Source organism: Eleginops maclovinus, chromosome 20, assembly GCF_036324505.1.
Source record: "Eleginops maclovinus isolate JMC-PN-2008 ecotype Puerto Natales chromosome 20, JC_Emac_rtc_rv5, whole genome shotgun sequence".
NCBI classification, from domain to species: domain Eukaryota; kingdom Metazoa; phylum Chordata; class Actinopteri; order Perciformes; family Eleginopidae; genus Eleginops; species Eleginops maclovinus.
This window is the reverse complement of record NC_086368.1, coordinates 28,552,942-28,576,625: the sequence shown is the minus strand read 5'-3', so window position 1 is coordinate 28,576,625 and position 23,684 is coordinate 28,552,942. Positions and strand designations below refer to the sequence as shown.

The window sequence follows — 23,684 nt, the reverse complement described above, 5'->3', positions numbered from 1 at the left end:
GCAGTTCATATGTGAAAGGGGCTTCATACACCAGCTAGTAGAGCCCAGCATCACCACTCTCCATCATGGTCAGTGCTTACCCTTGGTTCATGCTTATGACGTGTCCCAGAGTTTGGTACCCCCCTGCTGCAAAGTGGTCCTTGTAGCGGCTCATCTTTATGGTGTCCAGCCACTCGTTCACTGAGTTACAGCTGCTGAAATCGGGGATGGCTCTCTCCATCAGCGGAGGACTGCTTAAACTGCGTCCGAGGAAGAGACGGATAGCCACAGATAGACAGAGAGGGAGGGAGATGAATGGGAGGACAGAAAGATTAGTGGGAGGGAGTTTGAAAATGAGAAAAGAGGCGAAAGGTGAGCAAGAGGCAGAGCGACCAGGGGGAAAGAGAGGCTTTGAAATGCGCTGGTAACTGAGGCAGGAAATCAATAACAGTTAAAATGATAGAGAAGAGGCGGCTGCTTTGGGTAGATTAATACAGGGAGAAATCCTTAACACCTCTCCTCTACCTTCTCTCAACACACACCCACAGAGGTTTAAAGCCACGCTACACTGACGCCGTAGGACCCGGGATCTGAACTGAGCAATTTACACAGGTCCAGCTCGGTGTCCTCTCAAACGTGCTCGGAGTTTCACAGCAGATCAATGTCAATATCACAGCCAGGCTTTTACTTAACGCACAGCGCGTCCATCAGAAATGAGCTTATTGGAAAACGAACGCGACCGCTCGCTTCATTTGCCGGAGAACTTCGAAAGGGGAAACTTTAGGCTGCAACTTTATCCCACCGCGCTCATGTTTCATATCAGCGGGATGAGATTGGATTTCCTCTGCCTCCCACACCAGGACAGTTCCTTAGTAGCCTGTCACCACATATTGTCCAGGAGATCATCTTCTTAGCCCCCTCGCAGATGGTGTCTTGCTTTGATTTGCAGCTTAATCCTCTAATCACACAAACCAATATTTGATTTCGATGTTGGGGCGAACTGTGTGGCTAAATTAAATCAAAAGACTCCTCGGCGTGTGACACAATGCGTCACTGCCCACCCACCTGCACAGCGTGTCCATAGACTTCAGGTTGTCTGGGTTGCGGATGAGCTTGTCGAGAACGGTGACTATCTGGCAGAAACGCGGCCTCTGGTTGCGATCCTTCTGCCAGCAGTCCAGCATGAGCGTGTGCAGAGGACCCGGGCAGCCCATAGGAGCGGGCAGCCTGTAGCCCTCCTCCACAGATTTGATCACCTGTACACGATAATATGATCAGGGTATTATGTAAAACAACAGAACACCTTAGAAAAGAAGAAACCATAATGTCATGAAGCATACTACAGTTTACAGAAGCAGGAAGAGAATCTGAGCTGACAGGAAATGCTCCGTTTCAGTTTAACACACACAGTTAATCTCACACACACTATTTTATGAACATATAGGTTCACCTGCTGAATTACAAACAGAACAAATGAACCAAAGAGAGAGAAAACCATGAAGCAGATTCAGGCAGTAGGAGTATAGATTCACTCTGAAAGTATGAGAGAACAGAACAGCTGACAGAGGAGAGAGGACACCTGATCCACTCAGAGTTATGAAGAAAGTCCAACATTTCTAAAAGTACGATTTTTGGGAAAGAGTTACAATTTGGAAATTAAAAAAATATTTGCATATTTAACGGAACGGACGGAATTTGTGGAAAAAGTCCAAATTTCTTTAAAAAAGTCAGAAGTTTTAGGAATAAATGAGAATTAGATTTTTGAAAAAAGGTCAACATTTTAAAAAGTTGGAATTCTGAGAAAAAAATCTAAATTTGTAAGAAAAGTGAAAATTTAGAAGAAATTCAAAAGGAAAAATATTGGAGACAATAAGTTTTTAAAGAAAATGATTAGGGCCAAAAAATAATTGAGATCTCACGAAGCAGATTCAGGCAGTAGGCGTATAGATAAAAGTGCAGCTGACAGAGGAGAGAGAGAGAGAACATCTGATCCTTTACTACAAACACTAGATGATCTTTACCCTTAACCCTTATCTAACTATCCATCACTCCCCAGGCCTGACTTCGAACCAACAGCGTCTGTCCTGAAAACCCTGAGAAGGACAGTCGGTTGTAGGACTCACGTCTCTGTTGGTGAGGTTCCAGTACGGTCGCTCTCCGTAGGACGTCACCTCCCACATCACCACGCCGTAGCTCCACACGTCGCTGGAGGAGGAGAACTTCCTGTAGGCGATGGCCTCCGGGGCGGTCCAGCGGATCGGGATTTTCCCGCCCTGTCAGGAACATGAAGAAATTCGACTGGGGTGACTTTCTGAGGCACATCCTGAGGTCATAAAATCTGACTTATCTTCACAGTTTAAAGGGTAGTTCTGATTATGTTCTACATGTTTGTAAAACTGCAATCATTGCACATGCGTTATAAATGTTCTGATGCATCAAAGCAAGCCTTATTTCAATTTTGACGTTGAGTAGCGCTGTGCTTTCGACGTGAAACCAATCAGAGGACAGCTGAATGTAGCGCTGCGAGCTAGCTAAACACAGAAACATAACTAGCTGTTTTCCCCGCAAGACTCAGCGCCAAACCTCAAGAGTCAATCGTGTGTCATGTGAATGCATCTTGTCAATAAGACCAAAACCAACAACCAACACATCTGACTTCCTCCTGCCGTTTCAACACAACCAAACCAATACACGTATCATCCAACCCTTAGACTTAACCATGTTGCCTACCCTTAATTTCCAACGTTGAAGTGTCCCATGTGGCTTTGACCTAAACCAGACTGATTTAGTGGGTTATAATTACAGGTTTTCCCTTTCCGCTTCTCAAAATACACAGCGTTCATACAAAACATAGGCATTGAAATTCTCTCAACATCCTTTAACTACAACATTTGAATCGCTTGAGTCAAATAAACAAGAGAATAATGGCACCAAAATGTGCGATACCTTAGATCTGTTGATTGCTTAGCTTGGCAACAACTACCCCATATATAGACAAAGTGGATCAGCTGATTGATGGCTGAGGAATAAAGGCCTTAACAGAAATCAAATGCACAGTAGAGTTTGTATCCAGAGTCAGATATATGGGACGTAGAGCTCCATTGTTGTCTGAAAACGGTTAAAACGGATAAATTACCTAAACTTTTGCACTTTTGTGACCGCCATGTAGTTTGATCATAGCCTAACGTTAGCTTTTTAATGCTGATGATTGCACGTGGTCTTAATATGTGGAGATTATCCTGCTGCACCAAACCTGTAAGTATCATAAACGTGTGTTTGCCACAGCGCTGATATTCTGCAATATCCCAAAATCCAATGGAAAAATCCCATTGCTTTTTGATGAGGGAGCTCTTGTGATGCTAATGTGGTGTATTAAATCTGGTGATATACAAAGGTAGATACTCTCTGAGGTCATAGCTTGGGGAAGAGAAATGTTGGGTGGTAGGAGAGTGAAAAACAACATCTGGAATATGTTAAGGGGCCCCTATGAACTGACCTAGGTCACCTTAGTGGGGCACACAGTGTTATTGACCACTTCATGTGAGCACACACACTTTGGATGCACACACACATTTTCTCCTATAAATTGAATGCACAAAGACAGTTCGGGGGGACTTCCACAATTGGCTCTGGGAACCTCGTATGGCCCGTGTTGGTGTATGATACTATGCTGTGTCTCCGGAGACTTCTTCATCATCTTCACAAACATCGCTACAAGATATTCCTCACTAACTTCCGGGTTGGCCTGCAAAAACACGTCACCACTGCACCACTTTATGGCTGGAAAGCTCACAAGAGAACCACCAATGTGCGGTACTTTTCATCATGGAGGTAGAAAGACTATATAATAAACGCCATAGCTCATGCTGGTGCCAACAGGGATTCTACTAAAGACAGAGACACTTAAATGACTGAAAGAGCCGCTGTGTGCATCTATTACAGGCCAAGACAGGAATAGACTTGCAAATGTTGGCAAGTATGTGAACTACTTACACTAATCTTGATATAAAACTGGCACTTAATTAGGCTGACAGATGGATACATCACCTCTTAAACAAACAAAGCGTTCCCTGTGGCTTATTTTAAACATTTTGAAGGTCACTCTCAAAACGAAGCCCATTACGGTCCCTTGATTTCTCGCTAAGCGTTTAATATCTCTTATCATCTCTACACTTAAAGGTTCTTCAAAGTGACTTTACTGCCTTCCAGATTCCATAGAATAAGCAGATTTGTTCACATTTCCAGGCATTTCATGTGAACTGTATTAATCTTTAAGACATAATCAACCATTAAGTTGAGATACCATAGCGTCTGTAATGTCATCATCGGCATCCTTTTCCCCTTCAGAGTGTCTCAGTGAACTTAATCGCCTCCGTTTCTGTAATCTGATGGCTTTGCTTTAACACACTGTAACAGACACATGTAATAAATGCTGATTTACATCTTGTTTTGAGAGCTGATATCATCAGACTCTGGAAGGAGATTGACTTCATTTCTTTTCGTAAGGCTTCATACATTTGTGCTCACCAGCTTACAGGATGATATTGGGCTGCTCTCTGACGGGAGGATTTGACTTTGCACTCACTTTGTATTTGTTTTAACCTTTTGTGAAAGTCCTGATGCTACTTTCTCGGCCAGGTTTTAAGTGGAACTGCCCTCTTAGATGAAGGTTATATAACCAATCAATCAATCAAAGTTGATTTATAAAGCCCAATATCACAATTTTACTTTACAGTTTGTAGAAAATCTGAATACGACACTCTCTGTCCTCTCACATCGGACCAGGAAAAACTCAAAAGTTAACGGGGGCAAATGGAAGAATCCTCGGGTAGAACAGCGTAGGAGGATCCCTCCCCCAGGGCGGACAGACGTACAATAGATGTTCATTAAAAAGATCATGCATTGACAACATAGGTACGTAGTGAAATGCATGTGTCTAGAAATATATATAACAACGATAAATAAGAAATGAATAGTGAAAATAAAACAGAAATAACAGGATATTTGATAAATGTAGAGGCTGCAAAAACATATTGTGCGTAGAAAAGGCTTGTTGTCTTTTAGCACTTATTTTATGTACATATATACACTGCCTGGCCAAAAAAAGGTCCCACTCTAGTATCCGTTGGACCGCCGTTAGCTTTGATTACGGCACGCATTCTCTGTGGCATCGTTTCCACGAGCTTCTGCAACGTCACAACATTTATTTCTGTCTTGCATTCATCTTTGATCTTGTATTGATGACGGGAGATTCAGACCACTGCGCAAAGTCTTCTCCAGCACACCCCAAAGACTCTCAATGGGGTTCAGGTCTGGACTCTGTGGGGGCCGATCCATGTGTGAAATGATGTCTCATGTTCCCTGAACCACTCTTTCACAATCTGAGCCCGATGGATCCTGGCATTGTCCTCTTGGAACATGCCCGCTCCATCAGGGAAGAAGAAATCCATGGATGGAATAACCTGGTCCTTCAGTATATTCAGGGAGTCAGCTGACCTCATTCTTTGGGCACGTTGCTGAACCTAGACCTGACCAACTGCAGCAACCCCAGATCAGAGCACTGCCCCCCATACAGGCTGGGGACCTTTTTTTTTTAGCCATGCAGTGTAGATACAGCTAAGTGGAAATATGTCTGTATGATGAAGCTAAAACTGAAATAAAGTATCCTTGAGAATAAGAAATATAAGGACTGACATTACATCAAATAAACAATCATTGGTGTTCATTTGACTTTCAGCCAAAGAGGAAACATTATCCAATTAGTCGCTTAGCGCATCCTTTGTGTTGGATTGGTTGATGTTATAGCTTTGAAATCAAAGGTTTAATAATAACAAAGTAGATGTGACTCCTGCTCCCTGACAGGTATTTATTTTGTGTGTGTGTGTGTGTGTGTGTGTGTGTGTGTGTGTGTGTGTGTGTGTGTGTGTGTGTGTCTGTGTGTTATCGTGTGCTGCATCGTTGCTTGCCTCAATGTGAAAACTCACACTGGTGGTGTATGCAGCGTCGGGGTCGTCCTCCAGCACTCGGGACAGGCCGAAGTCGGACACCTTACACACCAGGTTGCTGTTGACCAGGATGTTGCGGGCCGCCAGGTCTCGGTGGATGTAGCCCAGGTCAGACAGGTAGGTCATACCGGCCGCAATGCCGCGCAGCAACCCCACCAGCTGGATGATGGTGAACTGGCCGTCGTGTCTCTACAGGAAGTTTGGGGGGAAAAGAGACGGAGGGTGGAGGTAAGGAGAGAGACGGAAGATAAAAATGATGGTTTAGCAGCAGACAAGATGAGGGGAGTGGTAATAAGAGGAGATTTTAATCAAGATAGAGAACAGGGGGAAGATAAGAGAACTAAACATGACAGGGATTTGCTTTTAAGTAATAATCCAGGGTGTTTTCATATAAGCAAATAGCGGCGCTGTTTGACATTGTCGATGTAACACAATGTTAAATCAACTTAAATCTCGCTGCCTTTTTCTGGGAAGGCGAAGTTAAATACTATTTACACGAAAAGTAAAGCATTGCAGTTATCTTATTTCACAAGTCAGTTACTGACTTTGTGATGCTTGGTTTTCACCTGACAATCAGCCGTTATAGAGGAATGCAGAAACAAGTCCTCAGAAAAGACCGTCTTTCTACCCATTCCAGTTGTTTTTTTTAACCTGCAGACGCTTGATATGAAATGCAAACAGGAACCATGAACGCTTCAACACAAAAGCCTGAATACCAACCCTGAGGAAGGAGTCCAGAGAGCCGTTCTCCATGTACTCTGTGATGATCATCGCTGGTTTGCCTGAAAGAACAAACAGGAACTTTAGGACTCTTCCTGCAACCACATCATCTAGAGTGAAGAGTTTTGTATTTACACATTAAAAAGGGTGTTCAAAAGTGGTTCTGTAACACAAACCAGGTGTCCTATAAATGACGTTCCCTTTCGACAAACTGTGAAGAAGTTCTGTCCATGTTTACGTGAAACATAAAGTCAGAATTCCCTCTTGAATGTTAAATGTGGGAACAAACGCTCTTATTTTAAGCCTGATCAGGATTTTCTACTAATCATAACCAAGCAATTTTGTCTTCTTTCAATCTGTGTTCTTTTCCTCAAGCGTAATGTAGAAACCCTTTCAGTCGTAGGTGAATGTAATGTAGAAGACCTTGTTGCTTAAAGAATTATATCCTGTTGGAATACAGACTATCCCAACTGACAGAGAGTTTGTTTGGTTCATGTAAATGTTGCTAAAGTTTTGTACGTTTTCTCCCCAACCCTAACCCTACACGACATATGTAGACTTTCTATTATTAACTATCTTGATCAGTGATATTCCAGATGGTCTGTCCTAACTATTCCTTGCAGGAAACCGGAAATAAAGCCTACTTTGTGTCACGACCCCCTCCAGGCGAATGACGTTGGGATGGTCGAACTGCGCCATGATGGACGCCTCCGCCAGGAAGTCCCTCTTCTGCTTCTCCGTGTATCCCGCCTTCAGGGTCTTCAGGGCGACCGGGATGTCTCTTTTCCCCGGGAGCCTCATACGTCCATAACACACCTCCCCAAACTCCCCTGAACACAAGAGCGATCCCAATTCAGCACAGAAGACACCACATGTTTTACTCTGTATTCAACATGCAATGGGCCCCGATTCACTCACAACTCTTCAGGCAGATATTGTAAATGGGTTGTCTTTCCCTTTAGCTGTGCAATGTTTGTCCTGGTTATTGGAGTATATTGTATTAAAAACCACATTAATCTGGGTAACTCATTTAAATCCAACCTCATCCAACTCATTTCCACTCATCTTCCTTTGCATTTTTGATCAAAGGACCTCATTTAAATCCAATTTTGAGTTAACAAAAGGCAAACATGTGAATTAATTTTACAGAAACAGATCACAGGAGCATATCTCTATGGATTATCTGAGTGGTAGACATCAAAGTGTTTTAAAAGCATTTATTAAAATGCAATGGCAGCTCATAACGACACCAAATGCAACTCAATGAAAGAAGTGACACACAAACATCATACGAAACCATCCGTGTTATATTTCTGCCAATCAACTTCTTATCATGAGAGGAAAATATTTAAAAACGGGCCAAATTTAACCAGAGGACAACCGGAAGTTAAGTCACTGTAGTATACGAGAAACAAATCCACTTACAGGCTACATGTGTGTGCAAAACTGGAAGTGAGCTAATCATCCATGAGCCTCTTTCCTCATGAACTCTTATCCGGAGCCCAGCAGAACTTTAAGTACGATTGCTGTTGTTGGTTTTTCTCAATTATGCACCGAATATATCACTTCATGCCTGCAGGACTCATATCTCGCACGGTGTATCGTGGCACCAACACAGTGTTAGTATTCTCCGGCCGTCTGAGGAGTTTTGATTGACAGCCCCGAACGCAACGCTCTGATTCCGCTCTGCCATCCTCCTCTCTGCTGCACACCACAGCCTCTACACCGGCCAATGATTTTAAGTTAGCCCGGCCAATGATTCTCACATTTTCTCTCTTTGTGTGTGTGTGTGTGTATGTGTGTGTGTGTGTGTGTACACAGGTTTTTACCTGAGCCAATGATTTTCTCTATTTTGATCCTGGAAGCTTCAATTTCTCGGGCGAACTCGTGCACCGCCTGGCAGGGGTCCTCGTATGTGTGCGGGTCGATATAGAACCTCGCGTCGGGGAACGACACTAAGATAAACAAAATTAGCATTTGGTCACATATCGGAGAATGAGAACAACATCACATCTGAGCCCCTGTCAGTGGTGTGTGTGTGTGTGTGTGGGAGGGGGAGTTGATGAAAGAGAAGAAATGACTCACAGAATGAACAACATGCAGGAAATAAGGCCTGTGTGCCCCGGTTTTCACTCAGCGAGTTATGAAATGTGTTTGCTCTAACGATGAGCTTTTATTACAGTACATGGGGAAGCAATCTAATCGATATCTATATATTGGTTGGAGCTGAAGAATGGGCTAAACATACCGTGACCGTTCTGGTAATGCATCTTCTCCTCATCAGAGTCCTGGAAGGCTTTGCTGTAACCACAGTGTCTATATAAACACACACACACACACACAGACACACACACACACCAAAACAAACACACATGCAAACACATAAACATACAGTGGGATGAATACGGGACACTGGTGTACTATCAAGCTCATAATTAATGAATCAATAATTGTTAGTAATGAAATATTAAACTTCAACAGAGCTATTCATCACAAGTGGTCCTCAGTTATTCATAAAGAACAACCAGTCAGCTGTTCTGTTGATTAGGTTTTCCACTTTTTTATTAACAAGATGCTTCATTTTTATGCTAATCGACCCTCTATTCTTCCATGCTTTCAAGTTAGAACAACTGACATCAATATTCATGATAAGAAGGCACAATAAACACATCTGGGGAAGACATTCAGGAGAGACGGGACACAAAAAGGTGGTTAACACATATCGACGGGATCGGGAAGCTATACTTTGAGAATTGTATTACTTATTGAAGAAGTCAGATATACTAGCTCTGTGTTAAAAGTGGTAAAATAGAAAAGGATGGGATAAGATGTACTTTATAAATCCTAAACTGGGTATTTTTTGTAGCTGCAGTAGCATATAAAACAGGGCATGGCACGTGATTTCAAAGAGTAGATAATAAAGAAGTTATCCGTGGATGTAGCATGCCTCCCTCAAGATGCAGTATGTCCCATTACTCTGCACGGGGAGTGTTACTTCTACCTAAATTGGTTTAGGTTCATCCCATTGTTCTTTTAAACATTAATTTAAGAGGTCCCTCGTGGACTGTACGGAAGAAAGTGGGGCGAAACCGCTCTGTGTTTCATTTTGGGACAACGTTTTTATATCATTGTATTTATGTTTAATAACTTTTACTTTTACAAGGTTTATACTTCATCTCAAGCTTAGTAATGTAATTAATTGTGATCTGTTTTTATGTGAAGTACTTAATAACTCTGTTTCAAAGGTGATATATAACTAAAGTGTACTATTAGCCACAGATTCCCCCTTTGAGTGGGCTGCTAAAGGCTCTTAGACTTGTAGCATGTGGGTTTTCATAGCTCTTTTTGCATCTACATAAAGTATGTCAATTAATAGTTTTTTCACAACGCATTATTGGTATTATTTCTTAGCTCTGGATGCAAAATCTGCTACTAATCAGCTAATTGACTTATGAAGTGATGATACAGAGACATAAGTCATCCATTACTCTCCATGCTAGCGTTCTAGCATTGAGTGATAGCTTAGCACGAGCGTAAACCAAAGTCCTTTTTTATTTAGAATAACGTGAACCTTCCTGTGTAAACACTAAAACTTTCAGAGGGAGTTGTTGTATTTTCTCATGGGTTGAATAGTAATTTGGTAAGTGTGACACTCCATCTGAGCAGCATTAATAATATGATACGTAGCAGTCATGACAAGCTGATTTTCCCCGGATAACATCTTTAAAACATCGTTTCCCCCTCAAACAGAACGGTAATGAAATTTTAATATGCATTGAAATATGAATTAATTACAGCCAATGAAATTAATGATTTGATGCAGTACTACAGAGATGTAGGTTGAAGACAGGAAGAAGGGAGGGAACAGTGGGGGGGGGGGGGGATGATGGGATAAGTGAGAACATTTGGCTTGCTAGTTACCGGACATGAATTAACATAATTAAATCCACTTTGAGGTGGAAATTACACATTTACAAATGAGCCAAATGAGACAGTGAGAGGACAGGGAGTGTTTAGGAGATGAGAGAAGCGAAATCATTGGTTTACAAAACTCCTCTCTAATCATGATCCGTATAACTGATAGATCATGATGCAGATTATTTGTTAGCTCCGACCTTTTGAACACTTCAACATGATAAGGGAGACTAAAGGTGATTCATCTTTGAAAAAACGGGAGCATTTTGGTTCCCAGGGACCTATGTCCCCAAGGCCCTATGTTCCCAATACCCTGTTTTCCTAAGAGTGTAAGTTCCCAAGGCCCTATGTTCCCAAGGTTACATGTTCCCAAGGTTACATGTTCCCAAGCCCCTATATTCCCAAGGTCCTATGTTCCCATGTCCCTATTTTACCAAAGTTATTTGTTCCCAAGGAATTTGTCCCTAAGGCCCTAAGTTCCCAAGGTTATATGTTCCCAAGGCCCTATGTTCCCAAGGTCCTATGTTCCCATGTCCCTATTTTACCAAAGTTATATGTTCCCAAGGAATTTGTCCCTAAAACCCTACGTTCCCAAGGCTCTATTTTCCCAAGGCTGTATGTTCCCAAGGCCCTATTTTCCCAAGGCTCTATTTTCCCAAGGCTGTATGTTCCCAAGGCCCTATGTTCCCAAGGCTCTATATATCCCAAGGCTCTATTTCCCAAGGCTGTATGTTCCCAAGGCCCTATTTTTCCAAGGCTGTATGTTCCCAAGGCCCTATGTTCCCAAGGTTATATGTTCCCAAGGCTCTACTTTCCCAAGGCTGTATGTTCCCAAGGCCCTATTTTTCCAAGGCTGTATGTTCCCAAGGCCCTATGTTCCCAAGGTTATATGTTCCCAAGGCTCTACTTTCCAAGGCTGTATGTCCAAGGCCCTATTTTCCCAAGGCTGTATGTTCCCAAGGCCCTATTTTTCCAAGGCTGTATGTTCCCAAGGCCCTATGTTCCCAAGGTTATATGTTCCAAGGCCCTATGTTCCCAAGGCTCTACTTTCCAAGGTTATATGTTCCCAAGGCCAATATTCCCAAAGCCCTATTCCAAGGTCATATTTTCCCACTGTCCTGTGTTCCCAAGGTTACATTTTAGCTAGGATATTTGTTCCCAAGGCCCTATGTTCCCAAAGCTGTATGTTCCCTGGTTTAATATTCTTTAAAGACACTGTAAGACTTTTTTTTTAGGTTGTATTTAAAGCTGGGGAAAATATGACCCCTCGATCTTAGGGCACTGGAATCCGAGGACCCTGGGAACATAGGATGAAAACATAGAAATGATCCCTCAAGGAAGGCCCTGTTTTTGGAGACGAACATGTCATTCATGGAGTATTTCCGTATCCCTACTGAGAGCTCAGTGGGAGGTTTGTTTTAAAAACCCATATATTAACCTGATTGTTCTAGGAAAAGCAGGTTGAGGCTGTTTTCTCTTATTTATTTAAAACCCCAGAAGGCCACAATACAGCTACTTCCAACAAGTCCTTGTTATTTCTGCCAATATAAGGACTGGCATTAGCATACAGTCAAAATGTCTTGGTGGGGATTTTTCCTGTTGAGTCTAAAACGTTACTTTCATTGCTCTGGAGCCGCTACTTCATGGGGGTCAACAGCAGGGAGAAACACAGTGCACAATGGGCTTTGATCACAACAAACATCACACAAAGAGAGATACGATAGCGTAAGAAAGTTTTCCACACACAGCAGCGATGGGTAGTGTGGTAAAGTGTAGCCTTGCCGTTTCCTGCAGATGATGATGGCCAGGAAGGTGACCAGGCCGGACACCAAGGCCATGCAGATCCAGATGATGGTCATGGTGTTGTAGCGCAGAGGAGCTGGAAAAACACCAACATACATATTGATTTACCTCAGGAAAAAGTACCACCAACAACCAGAGTTTGCAGATTAACAATAACACATACAGCGGAAAACACAGGTGCAAAAGCAACCCCAACTAAAAGGATTAAGTGTATAATGGATTTACCTGAGTTACAGCATGGATAAGTACTTCCTTTAACACACACACATTATATGCAGCTCTTTCTTACAGTTAGTCAAATGTTCTATAAAGGTCTAACACATTGAACGGATGTCAGTATGAACTTGGAACGGCACTTATTTCTTCAAAAGGCAATAAGAGCGACTGGTTTTAAATGTTAATGATGGTACATTAACATTTAATGCGGCTTTAAGCCCACTAATTTGATAAATTGCTTTAGGTGGAAAAGCTATTAATGTGTGAGTGTGTGTGAGAATGAGAATTGGATTAGATCCTGAAGGAAGCCACCAGTGTGTGAATGGTACATTTGTGTGTGCAGTGTAAAAAGAAAGCACTTTAAGTAGCTGCAAGACTAACAGGTGAATACAAAGAAAAGACTATTCCTATAAGACACAACAAGTAAAGGGAAAATGGAGAGTAAAACAAACTCTCCATTTCTTACAATGACACAGTAGCATGCTGACGTTGTGCAGGAATAATGCGTATGATTAGCCAACTGAGTTTAGCACGTTAGCACGCCTATACTGGTTAACAATGCCACTGATATCACTCTTTAGTTGTACAGCTGATCATCAACCAACGTTTGAAACAAGTTCAAATAACGGAACAGAATTCAGAGTATTTAAATTGCTGGGGGGGGGGGGGGATTTGAATCCAACAGAGCCAGGCTAAAAGTAAAAATGTCGCTGGATGAAGGTCTGAGGTCCAGCGCCACCCGACAGCATTTTTTACCAGGCTGTCAGGAGGCTGAACTCACTCCCCTTCCCTCCCACCTCTCCCTCCCTGCCCCCATTGGACCTGGACTTTAACACCCAACACACACACACACACACACATCCAGCACCAGTAACTTTCTACGCTGCTATGGACACTCTTTTGCACTAAAGCACATGTTTTAGCTCAATATATTTTGTCTGTTGCGCCTTTATTTATGCCTCTTAATGTGTGCGTATGCATATTTGTGTGTATGTTGATTATGTATGTATGTATGTATGAGTTGGTGTACAGTTTCTACTATATTTTTTATCATCTGGATTGTGTATTTCGGTACACACAAACTGAAAGATTGACAATAAATTTGACTTTGGTAATTACGAAAGTCAGATCAGGTCTTAAGTTTGTCTTGCTTCAAAGCAGCTCCATCTGCAACATCAACAAGGACACATGCCAGGACCAGAACAAAGGGAAAAGACATCACGCACAATCACAGAGGACCTAATGTTCAAGACCCTTTATCAATGATTCGAACTGGGATTTATCTCTGTATGTAGTTGGAGGATTGAAAGGTGCTTAAGTCTTACTTTATTAACTAGTGGGACACTCAGGTTTTACAGTAGCAGTTCATATTCACTGTACAGGACATGGCTGGGGTCACAATGTTTCAGGCCTGCTTTAACCCTGTCAGGCCCCTGGTTCTAATTTCACAACATGAATTTAAGCTATAAAAATTCAGTCAATGTCAAACGGTCCTTTTGTTCAGCCTCACAAGCTATTGGGTAGAATGTGTGTTTATTGGTCCCGCCCTCACACAACTTCCAAATCTCAAAACCAACAACATTTCTTTGTTTTATTGGATTTGGATTTGTCAGATTCAAGTAAGTAAAATGCCTCAAATATTCTAGAACATTTCCATAATTAGTTATTGTGGAATATTAATCAAATGTTACTTTGCTTTATTTGATTAAATTTGACATTGCAATATTACAACATTTCCATAACGTACACAATGTGAAAACTCTTTCATTTCTGCCCCAGAAGCTTTCTACAACACCATCTGAAAGGGAGGGCTTTACAGGGTTAATGTGCCATTAAGATGCTGGTAGTCTTAGAGTAAATCGGAGAATCACGAAAATCAGGTTTGTACAAAACTTCATGCCAATCCATTAAAGATATTGATTTCCAAACGGAATGGTGGACGGACCTATTGATAGACTGACATTGCCACCCCTGACCCTAACCCTAACCCTAACCCTGACCCAAGAGAGGCTAATCCAATGTTATTTCAGTCATATTATCGTGTGCAACTTAAGCAAGCTTCGGTACTACTCAGATCCAAAAGGACAGACACAACAAAAAGCCTAGTCAGTCTGCTCTCCCCTAAACTTTTAGACGTATTGATTACTCAGCATGTTGGGTAGTGGGCTGTGTGCTTGTTTTGTGGAGTCTGAAAATGAATCAGCATCAAGAAGAGGAGGGTCTGGGCTCAGTGAGCAGCAGAATGAAGGGAGACTATTAGTCAATGTAACAGCACTGGGACTCCAACCGGGCAGGAGGTTGAGCTTTGCAGACCTAGAGACTTCTGTGCACCTTATCTGCCAAATCCCCTATTAGGAGAGAAAAATGTTCCAATAAAAAGGTAGTTTTTTTTTTGTAATTCCTAACTTTCAGTGGTGTGCTCGCCTCAGGTGGACGCCTCCCCCACCCCCGGCTTTGTGTGTACAGCCGTTTGTAGTTGGGAAAAGGCTGCTGTTTTGCTGACAGGGGTGACCCGACAAAGCATAAATCAATTGAACTGAGGATGGACAGAGGTGCTTATTGGCCTCCCTGAGACTTAAACCCAGGAACCATGCTGTGCAGTCTGCTGGCTGTTAGAGGCAAGAACTGCTTTGTTATTGGACTTTTTCTCCAGAGGTGTGAAATGTTGTGTTCCCTATACATACACACCTGCTTTCCCAGTCTGGATCTCCACATTGGGGCTGAAGTGTCCGCAGCCTGCTGACGTTCTGGCTCGGACCTGGAAGATGTACTTAGTTCCCGGCTTCAGCCCTGACACCCGAGCGCTGGTGTTTCTAGACTTCAGAGTGGAGTAGCTCTGCGCTTCATTATCCTGAAACAGAAACAGTTTCCGAGTTAACTTGTGTACTTTTACTCCACTACATGTATTTAACACCTTTAGTTGCTAGGCAGATTAGGATGAATGATGGTAAATATAATCTCCCTTAAATCAGACTTTAGTTCACCTGCAGTAAATCCAGCAGCTACCCTGCAGTATACAAAGCATTCAAACTAGCTGCACCTTTACCAGCTCTGAGAACACTTTAATGATCAATCATTATAAAACATATCAGAGATATTATTCTGAAATGGACCAATCAGACAATGACTACTTTTACTGTCGCTACTTTAAGTACATTTAGAGGAGAGTACTTTCTACTTTCACTGGAGGAACATTTAGAATACTTTTACTGTGACAGAGTATTCCTACACTCTGGTACTTCTACTTTACTCAAGTACAAGATCTGAGTACTTCTACTTTACTCAAGTACAAGATCTGAGTACTTCTACTTTACTCAAGTACAAGATCTGAGTACTTCTACTTTACTCAAGTCCAAGATCTGAGTACTTCTACTTTACTCAAGTACAAGACCTGAGTACTTCTACTTTACTCAAGTACAAGATCTGAGTACTTCTACTTTACTCAAGTACAAGACCTGAGTACTTTTACTTTACTCAAGTACAAGATCTGAGTACTTCTACTTTACTCAAGAACAAGACCTGAGTACTTCTACTTTACTCAAGTACAAGATCTGAGTACTTCTACTTTACTCAAGAACAAGACCTGAGTACTTCTACTTTACTCAAGAACAAGACCTGAGTACTTCTACTTCACTCAAGTACAAGATCTGAGTACTTCTACTTTACTCAAGTACAAGACCTGAGTACTTTTACTTTACTCAAGTACAAGATCTGAGTACTTCTACTTTACTCAAGAACAAGACCTGAGTACTTCTACTTTACTCAAGTACAAGATCTGAGTACTTCTACTTTACTCAAGAACAAGACCTGAGTACTTCTACTTTACTCAAGAACAAGACCTGAGTACTTCTACTTTACTCAAGTACAAGACCTGAGTACTTCTACGTTTACTGAAGTTTACCATATTCAAAAGTCTGTATATGTTCCAACAACATCCTTTTCTTCCTAATCCTGACTGACATATTTTAATGCTCCATAAACTTTTAGTCGATATACTTTAAAGACATTTCTTTTAAATCAATCTTTACAACAATGCTTGGCCATTTGTCTGATGAGTGTTTTGAATATACATCTGTCGTAAGATATCTGCCATTCATAAAAAAAGCCTTTCCAGGATTGAACTATACTCCGCGTATGCCGTTACACGCCAATCAAATATAATTGGCGCGTCGTTTCCTCAAACATCTTTAGATCTGCTAGAAGAATAACGCGTACTTTGAAGAGTGTTTGTCTTACTTTGTCCCAACTTCATTCCGATAATTCACTCCTGATGCATACTTTGTTCAAACGTGAGCTTATTACACTTCTCTGTCATCCAAGGATTTATTTCTTTGTGTGCATATTCATCAAAAACAGGAGGAATTAAATGTTTTGAAGACCAGTGGAAGTTTAATAATACAGTTGATCATTATCATAATCATCGTCATTGCATTCCTCATCTTGTTTTCCATCTACCTGCATCTTTGTATTGAGGTGAAACACAGTAAGAAGAGGTGCAATGTGCATCAAACGGCAGAATAAGTAAATCATTCATGTGTCCTTAGGAACGATGAGGGCCTAATTAGGAAGAGGTGCAGAAATAAGAGCAACTTTTTGTCTTCATTATCGTCCCCAGCCTGTGTGCCGCAGCAGCTCCCTCGCTGTGACTCATCGTGTTCAGTACAGTCGAATAGAAAAGACTTAAGAAAGCACACTGCTGACTTGTCCACTTCAAATCCCCCACAGGCGTCTCGCCCCCCCCCCCACAGAGCGAAGCCAGATTAAGACACCGGAGCAAGAGACGAGCTAATCCTCCATCACTCCCCGCACCATCCTTGCTTGTATGTCTATGAGACGGCCTGTTTCCTGGCTGCTCCCTCTGCAATTAGCTGATTCCTATCCTCTCACAGACACACACACACACACACACACACACACACACACACACACACACACACACACACACACACACACACACACACACACACACACACAAACACACATCTGCATTGCATTCACACACTCGTAGCAATTAGTCGATGTCGAGGCTTTATGCGCCCGCCAGCCGCTTGCTGTCACTGTCACTTTCGCTAAGGTGGAATCCACACCGTCTCATCCTCCTTCCTGCCTCTAACTCTCTCGACCCCCATTTCCCTTTCAATTAACCGGGCTGCCGGCAGGATCTTTTTCTGGGATTAAGTTATCCATGGTCTATCAAACCACTCCTCTGCATTCAAAATAACTCGGCTCAGGTTAGTCCCAGCACCTTGAAGACAATGCATGTTCCCCAGGTGTAGCAGTTTTTGGATAATAAGCAGACACAACCCTTAAAGAGGACATATTATGCTTATTTGTAGGTTCATATTTGCATATTGTGACATGTTTCCATGCTTTAATGTTCAAAAAGGTCTGCTCTGATTGGTTAATTGGCCGGCTCTGGTGTAATTGGTCAAACACTAGAGATGTCCCGCCCCTTAGCCTATCATGTGTTGGAGCGCTAGCAAATACAAGCACCTGTGTAACAAAGTGATGTCACTATCATACAGTGGTAAGTTGCAGACCATTTACATGCATGCAAACTATACCCAGACTACAGGAAAGGGAAACACTGATAGGGCTCTAGTCTTGCAGTTGAGTGCTACAGATGCTTTTGGTTGAATACCTTTTCATAGTACTTGACGTCGTACTCCAGGATCACTCCGTTGGGCTGGTTGGGTTCGTGCCACATCAGAGTCACGCTGTTCTGGCTGGTGTTCTCCTGGCGGATGGCTAGCACTTCAGAGGGGGCTGCACGGGAAACAGGAGGGAACACCGCTTTGTCAGTTCAAGATGTGGTTCCTTAAAGACCTTAAGGAGTGCTGAAGTTCAGGAAAAACATTCAAACATCTTGGGCTTTTAAACAAATAGTCACGCTCTTATTTTTAGCTGGAAAGATTCTACAATGTGTCTTTAGGATTTAGAAACTGATGGATGCTGACTTGTGCATGTGTTGGGCAATTAGCACAATAATTGGCATTGACTTGCAATATAATAAGTCCCTTGGCCACTTTGATCAATATTGGAGTCAGTTGGAAGGTTATTGAATCCATCTCTGACATTTTCAGGATCCAAAATGGGCGTATTTCTTCCCCTAACGAGCCAATTCTTTATGAACCTTGAGTTGATTTTGAAGTGAGGACGCTGCATATTTTGCATTGGACAAATTGCTTATCTATTTGCTGTGTTCTCTACACCCAATGGTCACCACGCAACTCATGGGATGCCATGGCCAATCAGTTTGTGCAGAATCCACTTGTTGTCCAGTTGACTAATGAATGCTAGCCCAACTACTACACATTTCCGGGTTCACGGTGCTGGCAAGTACACTGTGCATTGGAAAAGGCTTGGAGATTTTTCACCATTGTAACTGTTGTTGATATGATGTATTGATTGACTGTTTTGTTACAGGTGATATCTTTCTCCAATAGGTTGAGACCTTCCTGTCCCTCCAGGACCAGAAAAGACGAGTTCTTCTTCTTCTAGCCGAAGCATTGACGTCTTCCTTTGAGGTTTCTTTAGCAAAGCTCAACCCGAAGCTTTGGGCTTTTTGCCAGAAGCTGCTCGTTTTGTCCCATGGACAGGCCTCTGAGGGGGAGGGTTTTCTATGAACAAGGATGTGGAGACTTTCAACATGTAGGAGGACACACAATCTTGAGTGTTATTTTGTCACTCCACCAGATTCCCCTCACAAACAAGCTTCTCAGCCAAGTCTAGCTACCATGCGCCTCAATCAAGAGAAGCAGGAGTCTGATGCACAGCGCCCGAAGGCAAAGCCTACAGAGGATTTACCTGGAGGAACTGAAAAGGAAAAGGAGAACCATCCGAGAAGTTTCTGAAAAGTTTCTGGCCAGGCTGGTTTGCAGGAGAAGCTGAGGACAAGGCTGGCAGTCGGACGGCCTCGCTCATAACAAAAGGTAAATACTCTGAGGAGGGGCAGCAAGGGGAAGTTAGCCAAGCTCAAGAACATTGAGGAGGAGATTTGTGGTCAAGGGAGAGGGGCTCAGATTAATGTAGCCTAGATCTTGTTTACTCACACAAACAAATCACTCTTGCATACCGTGGAGGCGGTTTATTTTTGGCATTATTGGACAACTTTTGATCATGTTTTTATTTAAGTGGTACCCCAGAGTGTGTTTTCTGGAAGAGGTAGAAAATAAAACAGCTCCATTTGGCTGGAATCTACCGTTAGCTTTACAAAGCTAGCTGCAGCTGAGAGCAGATGGCTCAGATACGCAGCACTTATCCCTCTTTGATAAGTCTGTCTTCCATTTTTTTGGGGGTTGCTTTGAGATTAATACAGTTGTTACCAATGCAGGAATAGTAACTTTGATAATGAGAACTTCTTCAATTAACTTTTCTTTTAAGCATTATACCCACCTTACCGTATTCAGTGCGTTGGTATACAGACACAGAAACTGATTGATGAGATTTCCACTGTATGTTGAAGTAGGGGGGCTCATTGGTGCATTAAATCATTGGTGTTTTGGGGTTGGAAACGAGAGCCTAGATCACCTGAACTTTGAAGAAAGAATAAGACTTCGGTGCTACGTTCAGTCTTCCTATCTTTTACACTTCATATAAAAGTTAATGACTGAGAATATTTCGTTATAAAGAACTCGGTACCGTACGTTACCCAATTATTTTGTAGACAAGATTTGCCAACTTCTGGGGGCAGCGTAAACATTGTTACGTCATCATGCTTTAAGTTGATACGGGAAAGGTTCTTGGTATAGATATTTGTCTCTTTAGCTGCTAAATGCGGCACTATGTTTACCAGCTAGTCTCTAACGGCGCTTCCTTTTTGAGCAGGTATTGTCGGGTGTGTTTGAAGAGCTTTTTCCCTGTAAAAACATGTGTTCTGCAGAACCCAGGACCGTGGATTGACATTAAGAATACATGTTATTCCTTAAATGGTTATTTCTGTCACACGCACCAAAGCTTTTCTTACTGAGAAATGTCGTATCATTGTTCCGAACCCTACCTGCCTGGTTCGTTGTGATGTTGACCGTGGCATAAGGGGACGGCTGGTTGCTCAGGTGCGTCACCGCGTTCATGGCCTGCAGACGGAAGGAGTAGTTGGTGTGAGCCACCAGGTTGAGCACCGTCACCCAGGGCTCCGTCAACCCGGTCTGCCGGGGAACGAATCGAATCGCCGCGGAGCCCAAGCGCTCCACCATCCCTCCGAGGCCCGCCCCTCCGCCCGCCTTCCCTCCTCCGCTGGTGCTTCCGGGGGAAGATGCGCAATCCTCACAGGTCCCTCCTTCCCCCGAGCATTTCCGACACAACACGCTGTACTTCAGGTCGCTGCGACCGCCAGTATCCAGAGGGCGATCCCACTCCAAATTCACAGATGTTCCATTGACAGAGGAGATGGCATTAACTGGAGCAGATGGAGGGCCTGGAGAAACAGAAAGTCTGCGTTAATTTACTGTTTTGATCATAAAATACATTAAAGGGGCCCTTTTATATTAACTGTACGATCATATCAGTATTCTGTGTCTCTCCTGGGACATGTCTCAGTGCTTCAATGTTCAGAAAGCTCTTTATGTTTCTCATACTGCCTGTGCTGCATCACCTCTTTTCACCCTCTGTCTGAAACCAGAGCCCAGTCTGCTCTGATTGGCTAACTGTGTAGTGATTGGTCAAACGAGTAGCGATGTCCCGCCCCTTAGCCTATCACGTTCAGTGTGTTGAGCGCTAGCCAATAGAAGCGCAAGTGTTACATAGTGGTGTCACTGTGTTACGGAAGTAAACAAAGAAGTCCAATGGAGGTGTTTCAAGCAGGATGAGGAAGAGAAATCACCCGTTTGCAGACCATTTACATGCACTAAAACCTATATAATGCACTACAGGAAAGGGAAAACCCCCAAAAGCGAAATAGGGCCTCCACCAATCAGAAAAACAGAGGAAAAAACAGTTTAACAATAATTGGGTCATGAGTCATGAGTGCTATTTTCCCATCTATCGTCCCATTTATTAAGTTAGATGGTTTTGTGCAAGTGTGTGCATACTCATTTGGAGATATGAATTGGAGTGGATCCTTCCTGAGGGATTAGGTGATTGTGTGTGTTTGTGCTTACGGGAGCACGGAGCTGCTGCTGGGTCGTCCGCCGCTCGATAGTAGTTGGAGTCGCAGGGGCAGGACAGGGCGGCTCTGGTCTCCGAGTGGCTGTGTTGAGGACATTTACCACAAAGGCCATCGCCCGCCACCGGCTTATAGAAACCCACCTCACAGGCTGCAGAGAGGGACGGAGTAAACAGAATAAATAGAGAGCCTGCAGAGAAAAAGCTCTCCCAAAAATCACTCAGGCTGTGCATTCAGAGAGGCGTGCCCATAGGAAGCTGTGCATATCAACGCTGCTTTGAAAACTGTGTCATCTCCTCATTCATTTTAGGAACCCCCCCCCCCCCCCCCGTCTTTCCAAATCTATGTATAATTACAGGCTTTGTAACCGTAGAGACCGTGGAGCAGGGAGATTAAAGTCATACTTCTCTGTGCTCAGATTTGGGCTGAAAAGGCTCTGCACTTTTGATAGTCCCAGTGAGACCCTCAGAATCCAGACCCTGTTTCAACCTTATTCAGCTGCTCTGATACATATTCACTTTTAACTCTGCACTGATTAATAATGGAGGGGGCTCGGATAAATATATTCTCTTTCCAGGCCGTTAATTGGCTTCTGCTGTGGTAAATGGGACAGGAGTAAAGCTTGTATATATATATGCTCGGAAAGCTGCAGCAGCAGACACCGGCGAGTGTTTGCTTCTGCCTAGTGATTTATATTTCCCAGAATGCTGAGTGTTAGTTTACCTACACGGTGTTTACCTGACCTTTTTCTTGTTAATGTTATAGAAGGCCCACTCTAAGGTGCTTAGACTTCAAGGGGGCTGAAAGAACCATGAAATTGGATGAGAGAAATTACAACAAAAGCGAATAGTTCAAATTAATTCTAGATTGCTGACATTTTAAACGCGTTGGAAAAGGAATGAAACGTTCCTGTGCTTGTCTCTGATAAGCGCACACACACACACACACACACACTCAGAAATATGCAATTCACGTGAGATTAGATTCTTAATGATATCCCGTGTAATGGTGTTTCATTTAAAGGCTGTATTTATCGCAGCCATTAAAATCCGCCTAATTGTTCTTGCTGTATTTATTTCCCTCATGAAGCATTTCCTCATGAATTTTTAACCTGTTAAGTGTCTGAAAGTTCACATTAGTTGTGAAAAATCCAACTCCACTGAATGAATCAGATGTTATTCCATCCACCTGGATCCCCGCGCTGGGTTCCGACCTGCAAACCGACCAGTTTTGTTCCCGCGAATAAGCAGCCAGAGGTTTCGCTGCCATCACATTACTCCAGCTGTTCGTGGCAGAGGGAAGTCATTCAACACCCACCGACACGCGACTACCAATAAGTGCAACATACATGAAGATGCCAAATCTGAACAAATAAACTGTAAGTGCTGGTGCATTGGTTTCAAATGGGCTTCTTAACTTCTTAAACGCACCTTTTCATTTTATTGTTTGAGTCGGGTTTAATTGCAAACCATACTTTATTTCCCAGGTTTCAGATGCTTCGTCCAATAAGTATCTGACCGTGATTTATCCCCTGTATCAGTGGGTAAATAAATACATTGGAAAAACGAAGGAGCTGGAGAAAGCACATCATCGTCATGAGGAGACTCGGGGAGGAGTAGGGGGGCGAGTGTAACCGGTTTGTGAAAGCTGACATTTGTTTCTACATAAAATCACTGAAATAAAATAAAACACTGCAAAGAAAGATTTAAAAATAATAGATAATTGAAGATAAAGATGCAAAAGCACCACTAAATAAAGTCTTACTATGAATAAATTAGGGTTAGGGTCCTATGCCCATTAATTGACTTTTTGACTCCATTGCTTCGGCAAATAAGGATTTTCTGTGCAAACGGGAGAGAGATGCATTTATAAAAGGTAAAAAGCATCTGGTAGTAAAACAAAACAACCTTATTGTTTCTTTTATAAAGTTCTAAGTTGTCTTG

General features: G+C 42.6%; 1 protein-coding gene across 1 annotated transcript in view; it reads right to left on the bottom strand.

The window, feature by feature from the left end:
- Positions 1–23,684, bottom strand: part of epha8 (eph receptor A8) — a 95,388-nt gene that overhangs the window by 5,460 nt on the left and 66,244 nt on the right. Inside the window, exons 7-19 of the mRNA XM_063911932.1 lie at positions 21,737–21,892; positions 20,638–21,054; positions 18,280–18,404; positions 15,327–15,489; positions 12,402–12,498; positions 8,953–9,020; positions 8,534–8,659; positions 7,349–7,534; positions 6,705–6,766; positions 5,964–6,173; positions 2,103–2,252; positions 1,045–1,235; positions 81–239 (exon numbers count right to left, since the gene is read on the bottom strand). Coding sequence (XP_063768002.1) covers positions 81–239; positions 1,045–1,235; positions 2,103–2,252; positions 5,964–6,173; positions 6,705–6,766; positions 7,349–7,534; positions 8,534–8,659; positions 8,953–9,020; positions 12,402–12,498; positions 15,327–15,489; positions 18,280–18,404; positions 20,638–21,054; positions 21,737–21,892 — 2,110 coding nt within the window. The remainder of the gene's footprint in view (positions 1–80; positions 240–1,044; positions 1,236–2,102; positions 2,253–5,963; positions 6,174–6,704; positions 6,767–7,348; positions 7,535–8,533; positions 8,660–8,952; positions 9,021–12,401; positions 12,499–15,326; positions 15,490–18,279; positions 18,405–20,637; positions 21,055–21,736; positions 21,893–23,684) is intronic.